Source organism: Octodon degus, unplaced genomic scaffold (genome assembly GCF_000260255.1).
Source record: "Octodon degus isolate 3935 unplaced genomic scaffold, OctDeg1.0 scaffold00146, whole genome shotgun sequence".
In the NCBI taxonomy this organism is placed as follows: Eukaryota; Metazoa; Chordata; class Mammalia; order Rodentia; family Octodontidae; genus Octodon; species Octodon degus.
This window is the reverse complement of record NW_004524722.1, coordinates 6,886,351-6,893,960: the sequence shown is the minus strand read 5'-3', so window position 1 is coordinate 6,893,960 and position 7,610 is coordinate 6,886,351. Positions and strand designations below refer to the sequence as shown.

The window sequence follows — 7,610 nt, the reverse complement described above, 5'->3', positions numbered from 1 at the left end:
GCTGAAGAGGTTATCAGTATTCTCTGGTGAGGACATTGTTGCAGAGGTTTCAAGCTATCTCTTTTGCTTTTAGAGGGTGAGAGAACTTGAAGCCAAGGGCAAGAAGTGGGAACTCTTCCCCTGCCTCTGGACCACAGAAGGAAGAAACAGTGTGGGCCCAGGATGGCTTAGGGGAACAGCAGCTGATGTTTATTGGGGACCAGTATCCCTTGCCAGACCTTGGGGGCCTTGCCCCCTGCATCTTGCACTCCAACTTCACTCGTCGCTGTCGAACTCTGAGGACAGACCCTGCAGCAGGGGCAGGGACATGGAGTGCCGGTCTGGGTCCCCGGGGCCCCCACCCTGGGGTCCGGGTGGGGGGCTGTGGGGGCTGAAGAGCCAGTTCTCTGCCAGGGTTGGGATAGTCACAGCTTGACTCATGCCGTAGTCTTTTCTGATTCCTCAGTCCCGCCCTCTGGTTTTCTCTGCCACCCCCACCCTATATGAGGGTCATATTTCTGATTTACCCTCCCTTGGATCCCTCGTGCCACCCCTTCACCAGGGGTGTGCGGTCTTGGGTGCCCCACATGTCCTCTGCCTGTACTCCCCATACTCCCTCCCCTCTCCACTATGTCCCTCCCATGACCTCATCATTTCCTCTAGTAATACCTGATAGCATCTGGGGACCCCTCCGGAATAGGTTTCGGCCCTTGTGGGAGAACCTGGTGGGTCTGCTTTCTGGCCCTTCCTGGGGAGGTGGTGTAGGTGGGGCTGGGACAGAGGCGGGCCCAGCAGCAGCTTCAGGGGCATCAGCAGGTACTGATGGGGCCAGAGTCAGCATGATGCTTAGGTTGGGTCTGATCCATTTGGCTCCATGGGGTAGTGGGTCTTTGGTCAGAGGTTTCTGGGGTCCCAGAACACCTTTGGGCTGCAGTGAAAACTTGAGGCAGGAGAAGGCAACAGGCAGTGACCGCTGTAACCGGAGAAGCTGGGGCTCCTTGGCTGTAGGCAGCAGCTCCAGCTGCAGCCAGGAGCAAGAGAAGACCTGGTAGATGACATAGATGCTATGGGTGCTTCGGAGCCAGGGAAGAGTCTGCTGTAGGCTCACCTGCCCTGGTGGCAGCAGCAGGAAAGCAACCTTCTTGCGCAGGCCACCTGTATGTAGGCGGATCCGGCAGGGCTGCCCATCCAACAGTCGCATCTCTTCATAGGTTACCTCTGCTCGGCCATTTGGTGAGTATTCCCGCGTGCAGTGGGCAAAGGCATCCTCAGATCCTGCCTGTTCTAGGAGGGTTGGTAGTGGTCCCACTGGTTCCAGGGCCCTTCGGCCCTGCCGGCCTGGCAAAACCAGGCGGGTATGGGCTGGCCGGGACTGTTTCACTAGCACACCCAGTAGGTCATAGAAGGCTGCATCTGACAAGAAAGGTACCGCCACTACATTGGGTCCAAAGCGTTCCTCGATAACCTGTAGTAGGTAGCCAGTTTGTGAGTCAGGGAATGTGTTAGGATCAGGAGTAAACTAGTAATCTATTGTAGATTGACCTTTCCACTGTTAATGACATCTCTACAGGGTCCGGGGAGATGGCTCAGTAGAATAAGCGCTTCCCTGGCAAGCGCAAGGGCCTGAGTTCAATCCCTGGTTCCACCAAAAGGAAAAAAAAAATTACATCTCTACAACATACCTAGTTTGTTGCTTTTGTTTGAGACAGTTTAGGCTGGCTTTGATCTCTTCTGCCTCAACCTCCTGTGTACTGGGATTTTAGGTTATACTTCCTGCTTATCTCCCAGTTTTAATTCCCTTCCTATAGCAAAACCTTGAACATCTCTGTGCCAGACTATGCTTGATACTAAGGATACATGGAAGAATGAGACTGTATTTGAGGAGACAGAACATAAGCAGTAGTTAGCTAAGTAATAGTAGGGTGTAAAGAATCCAACAAGTTTTTTTTTTTTTTTTTTTTACAGAACTGGGGTTTGAACTCAGGCCCTTGTGCTTGCCAGGGAAGTACTTATTCCACTGAGCCATCTCCTCAGCCCTCAAGAAGTGATTTAATGGCCTTTATCTTTGATAGAGGGAGGTTTCTAGATGGTAGTACTTGTACTTGGAAAGGGAAAGGTACCAGTAGGAAAATGTCATTATCCAGGCAGACTGGATAGCTAGTGAAGAAACCTGAACTTTCCAACTATGAGGGACACATTTTAGGAACAAATAATTTCATATAACTTAGACGTTAGGTGTGAAGAGGGAAAGGCATACAAGTATTAAGATTATGAAAGGCCTCATATGTCTTTCGTAAGTGACTGGAATATTATCTTGAGGGCACTTGGAAGCCACTTGGGTTTTGGATAGTAGGGACACGATCAAGTAAATGTTTTAGGAAGCTGATTTTTTATTAGACACAAAGACACACCTGCAACCGGGATATCTGTGAAAGGAGATTGATTATGTAAGAGCATCAATACTCCAGGCAAAATGTTAGGTCTTTTAAGCTGAAATAATGAAGGTGGGGAGCAGGAAGGATTCTAGAAAGGTTTAGGTGGTAGAATTAGTAGAAATTGGTCACCTGAGTTGTTGGAGAAGGAATCCTCAGAGATGATTCCTAGAAGATGGGTTACATGGCCAGGAAAGTGATTATGGAAGATTATCTTCTTCGTTTACCTTGGATTCTGAGTGAGGAGTTGAGCCACGTTCTGTTTAGCCTAATATTTTGCCCAATAAATTGTCAGCAATGTTGGTGATAGAAAATCAGGTCTTTAAAGGTGCCCTCCTTGAATTTGCAATGCATCATCAGTAATTTATCCTGCGTATTTCTACCCTAATTTTCTGTTGAAATAGTAGAGTGAGTTCCTCCATACTCAGGTAGTTTTCTCATGGAGGGAGAGTACATTTACTTTCATCCTAACTCTAATTGGTCTAATCCTGGTTGAACATCTGCAGTGCCAAAACCAGTTACTCAAATAAACACCAAGACTTTTGACTCTCCTTTTTCTGTTTCTCTGGTCTCAGTGATGAGCAGCTTTCCAAGGACCGGGCACTATATGTCATAAAGGCTGCTTAAGTTTGCCCTAAGACGGTTGTTTAATCTTAGTGGGATACCGTCTGTGAATGCTCTAAGGAAGTTTGCCTTCAGATCAATATAGCCAGAACCTCGTCCATAAAGCTTCCAAACTGAGAAATTTGTTGCTGTCTATGCAATAGCTGATAATTAAATTGATGGGATTTGTGAGATACTTGCAACCCAGATAAGGGCAAGATCTCTGGTTTTTGAAGTTACATATTTGGCTCCAATTCCAGTTTCTCACTGTGGGAATTAAGGTGGTCGGGATATCTGTGAAAGGAGTTGAAGGTAAAGTCCAGGTTCTATAGGATGTTTAAAAGCCTTTCGTCATCTTTATATTTCTTGGCCTTAGTTCACTACTAGAATTTAGCTCTAGAAGACTGTAGGGATCTGGAAGTACACATTTTTATATTTTCTGTCCCGGATTTTGCATATGCTCTACCTTTAATTAGTATGCTGCTCACTCTGCTCATTAATGTATACAGGTGTTTATCATGTCCCTTTTATTTGCCAGTTACTCTTGTCCCCTTTTTTGTATAATTCTCCCATCTCTCGTTAGAATGTTATTCTTCAGGAAGCCTTCTTGACCTCTTAAGTCCAATTACTTGGTTTGTGGCTTCTTCTCTATCCTCTTAATAGCTCTCTATATGTTGCCCGTTAAGGAGCCTTTTTCAATATACTTGTGATTGAGTGGGGCAGCTGCGTAAAGCACTTTGCCACAGTGCCTAACACATAAACAGGTACTTAGTAAATGTTCATTACAGTTGTCTTAGATTTCCCACCCCTTCCTACTCACAAACTGTTCAGAGCCATTATTGTTACCAACCTTATCCTTGATGAGGGTCCAAGTGGCATCAGCTTCATCCAGTGTTAGCAGCTGGGGGGTACCAACAAACATGATGAACAGCAGTGGCTGATGCAGGAACCCCAGGCTGTCCTGTTGGTGAGGCCCTCTGCCTTGGGCTCTGACGTACGGCAGTATGAGGTCATAGAGGTACTGCTAGGTGATGTCTTGGGGACAGTAAATTTCCTAGCCTCATCACAGCCTGTGGTTCATAGTCTTGAGTCACCTGCTTTAGGGGAAGAAAATGTGGGTGTCAGGTGGCACTGTGTGTGTGTGTGTGTGTGTGTGTGTGTGTGTAATTCTTTGTGTTCCTTGGGGGAAGGATTAGGTCTCTTCTAGTAGCCTCCCTGAAGCAATTTACTGCCCAGTTAACTGCAGTTCTAACCCAGTTAGCAACTGAAATCTTTGTGAGGTTGAATTGGGGTTCTGAAGGACATGAAAGTATAGAGTTATATGGAGAACTCAGCAATTCTCATCTTTGACTGCATCTGAAATTTACTTGAGAGCTTTAAAAATTACCGATGTCTGTCTCCTACTTCCAGAGATTCTCATTTCATTGTTCTGAGATATGCCTGGGAATCACAACTTCTGAAAGCTTCTTAGGCAATTTTAATGTGTAGTTTAGGATGAACCCATTATTAATGGGTGGGTTATAAGTGTAGTGAAAAGCAGGTGTGTGTGTAGGAGGGTGCCATGCTGAGCAGGGACAGTGTGGAGGGTAAAAATCTAATTGAGATGATGTTGCCTTAGTAACGGAAGAGAATTTTCAGGAAACCAGAATTACTGAGGTAAAATTGAGGAAAACTTTGTTCACAGTCAGTTCCCTGTCCCAGGCTGATTTTTGTTTAGTAGCTTCTGTTTCTTCAACTCCAGTTTGTTATATCCCCTTGTGTTTTATATAGAAATTTCTGTGTGGTGTTTTATTGAGTTGGCTTAGCCTTTCTAGGAGTTCCTTTCCCACTGTACCTTATCTGTCTAAAAAGTCCTCTCAGCCCCTCGAAGGGCCTCCTTTGTTCCCAGGAAGAGTTCTTGTGTATGTGTAGGCTGTATCCTGTCCTGGCTCGGTCCAGAATGTAGTGCTGTCCCACAATGCTGACTGTGATTTGAACTGCGTGAGAGGGTGTGAGGGAGACAGCAGCAGTTCTGCAGTGGTGGGAAACAGTGATGTTAAGAAAACTTTGCTAAAGGAGATGTATCTGGCCTCTGGGTGTAGTTCTGTATGTGTGAATGTCAAATGTCAGTGGGCTGTGTCTTGTTTTTCAGGAGAAAAATTAATACCAAGTATTTGTGGAGCTCTTCTCTGCGAGGGTCTGTGCCATGTACTGGTCTGTGTCATATATTTTAGTTAATCCTTTTAGGAGCTCTTGATGTAGGTACTTTTATTCCATTTTACAAGTAAAGAAAGAAAAAACTCAGAAGTTAAAAAATTAGCTTAGGTCATAGAGCGAGTTAATAGAGAGGGATTCAAATTAATTTTGATTCCAGCTTTAACCATTAAACAATAGTTCCTTTTGGTAGAAGAGAAATGAACACTTTCCTTCTGCTTTAATGTGTGGTGGGAGAGGCGTGTGCTAGATGGAAAGAAAGCACAGGGCGGCTGAAAGAAAGGAAGTGGGCAGGATGAGGGAGAAGCCCCTGCCTCCCAAATGAGAAACCTCAAGTTTTTCATGACAGATGAAACCAAATTCCTCTTTTTAGTGCCCCTTTAGCCTGGTGTTCATTTTGGTTCACAAGGAGAAGTTACTTAGTGCAATATAGATGGCACCTGTGTTATCTCTAGAAAAGAATTCTGCATGAGGAAAAAAGACAAAAAACACAAGAGAGGCATACACAGGGACAGAAGATAGGTATGGGGTAAAACAGACATTGCAAGGAGGCGGAAATAGGGCTAGAGACAAAAGAGGGAGTGGTCAACAGAGACAGAATGATGCACACGTAGATGCCAAAGGGAATCCAGCATGAGAAGGGGTAGATGAAATAGAGGCAGGGACAGTGGGCTGTTAGTGACAGTAGATGGAAAATCCTGTAGTATTTTTGTTCACAGACATGGGCTCAGAGAGGCAGTTGGGTAATGAACTACTCAGCGAGAATCCTATACCCTCTGTCTTTTTTTCTTTTATTGCTTTCTGATTGCCCTGATTTCTAGACTTCCTAAATTCCATACTGCTCTCTCGACATTGAAGAAGTCTGTCTTTCCTTTGGCCTCATAGATTCTGAGACTGAAAGTTATTGAAGGAAAACAGATGACTTCAGAGTCCTGGATGGAGTTGGTGAGCTGAAGGGGTGGGCTGTTTGGGCCACGTCCTGCTGCTGGGATTCGCTTCTGATGTGGCACATTCTGGGGTCTCCTTGAGAGAGAGGCCCAGAGCATAAGCAGTGCAGCTGTTCATCCTGAGAACATGCAGTTCTCTGCACAAACTTCCTGGGTAATACAGAAAAGTATGAAGTAGCAAAGACTTTAGCGGGATAAAGAGCTCTACCAAGTCTCTTCACTTCTCTCAGGCTACAGGGATAATCATAATGATATGATATGTAACACATTAAGGAATACCCTGGTGGGATTCAGGGCAGTGTCCTGTAATCAAATACATCAACATTTAAGTTAAATGTAAGAGTGTTTACAATAAATTAGATGAAGACCGTAAATAGTATCATACTATTTGAAATCAGGTGATTTTGGGTACAATGTGACAAGAAAACTATTTCATCAGAGGTTTTTAAGCTTGCAATTGCAGGTAATGGGTTTGCGGGTTTATAGTTGTTCTCAGGTTGAAATGAAGAATGAGAGGGCCAGTAAATTGTTCTAAACATATCACATGGTATGTATGAAATCTCAGTCCAGAACATAATACAAATGTCCTCTAAGAGAATAGATTTTGGGGGTGAAGAAAGAAAAATCCTTGCAATGGACAACAAACATTTTTGGAACCAGCTACTGGGGGATTCTGCACACCTGGGGGATGAAGGTGCCTTAGAAGAGTCTTCCTGTGGTGGGAAGGGAACAGAATTCATTGCTTGTAAACATTGGTTGCACATGAGTTCCCTTTTCATGTATCAGAGGGGAAAGGCAAAAGCTGTGTATGTGTGACATGGGGTAATCATACAAGAATTTCTTTATATTTATAATGATGTTGTAATAAATACCTTGATGTATACATGTTTGTTCATATCTCGATTATTTCTTTCAGCATACATATTTATTAAAAAGGAATCACTATGTGAAGAATATGATAGTTAAAGACTTAAGACCTGTTCAGATTATTGTTTTGTCCGTTATTCACAAAATCATTGCTTGGAGGGGAACTGTATTTAAACTGAGAACTGTGTGAAAAAAATTAGTTTTGAGATTGACTGAACCCATACTGCATTGATTTTAGGTGTTCTTGTCTACTTGTTTTTAGTGTAACATCCCATGGTTATGCAGACGATGTTTGCTATCTCTTCAGTTCTTATTGATAAGGATCTAGTCAGACTCCATGTAGTCCTAGAGATGGCTTTATCTACATTTTCAGCTTTGCAGTTGCTTCTTCTAGATAGTGTCCTATGGTGCTTGTCCAGCTGACTGAATTTAGTGGGTTGGGTTGCTCCTGGCTCTAGGTCTTCATGGCTACCTGTGTTTATGAAAGTTTTCTTGGAAAGCTAGGGGTCTGCCTGTGCAGCTTGCAGCATGCTTTGCATAATAGTGACTCTCCACTTTCCATATGAGATTCTGAACTCATGCTGGTATG

General features: G+C 44.2%; 1 protein-coding gene across 2 annotated transcripts; it reads right to left on the bottom strand.

Moving 5' to 3' along the window:
• Positions 1-27: 27 nt before the first annotated feature.
• Positions 28-6,385, bottom strand: CUNH11orf42 (chromosome unknown C11orf42 homolog). Of its 2 annotated transcripts, none has more exons than XM_023702079.1 (3): positions 3,865-6,385; positions 649-1,444; positions 28-288 (listed from the first exon to the last, which is right to left on the bottom strand). In XM_023702079.1, the coding sequence occupies exons 1-3, from the start codon at positions 3,934-3,936 to the stop codon at positions 50-52; spliced, it is 1,107 nt and encodes a 368-aa protein (XP_023557847.1). In that variant the 5' UTR covers positions 3,937-6,385; the 3' UTR covers positions 28-49. The 2 variants fall into 2 exon arrangements, with proteins under 2 accessions (XP_023557847.1, XP_004642081.1); XM_004642024.3 differs by having other exon boundaries at positions 183-386.
• Between the last annotated feature and the right edge of the window lie 1,225 nt (positions 6,386-7,610).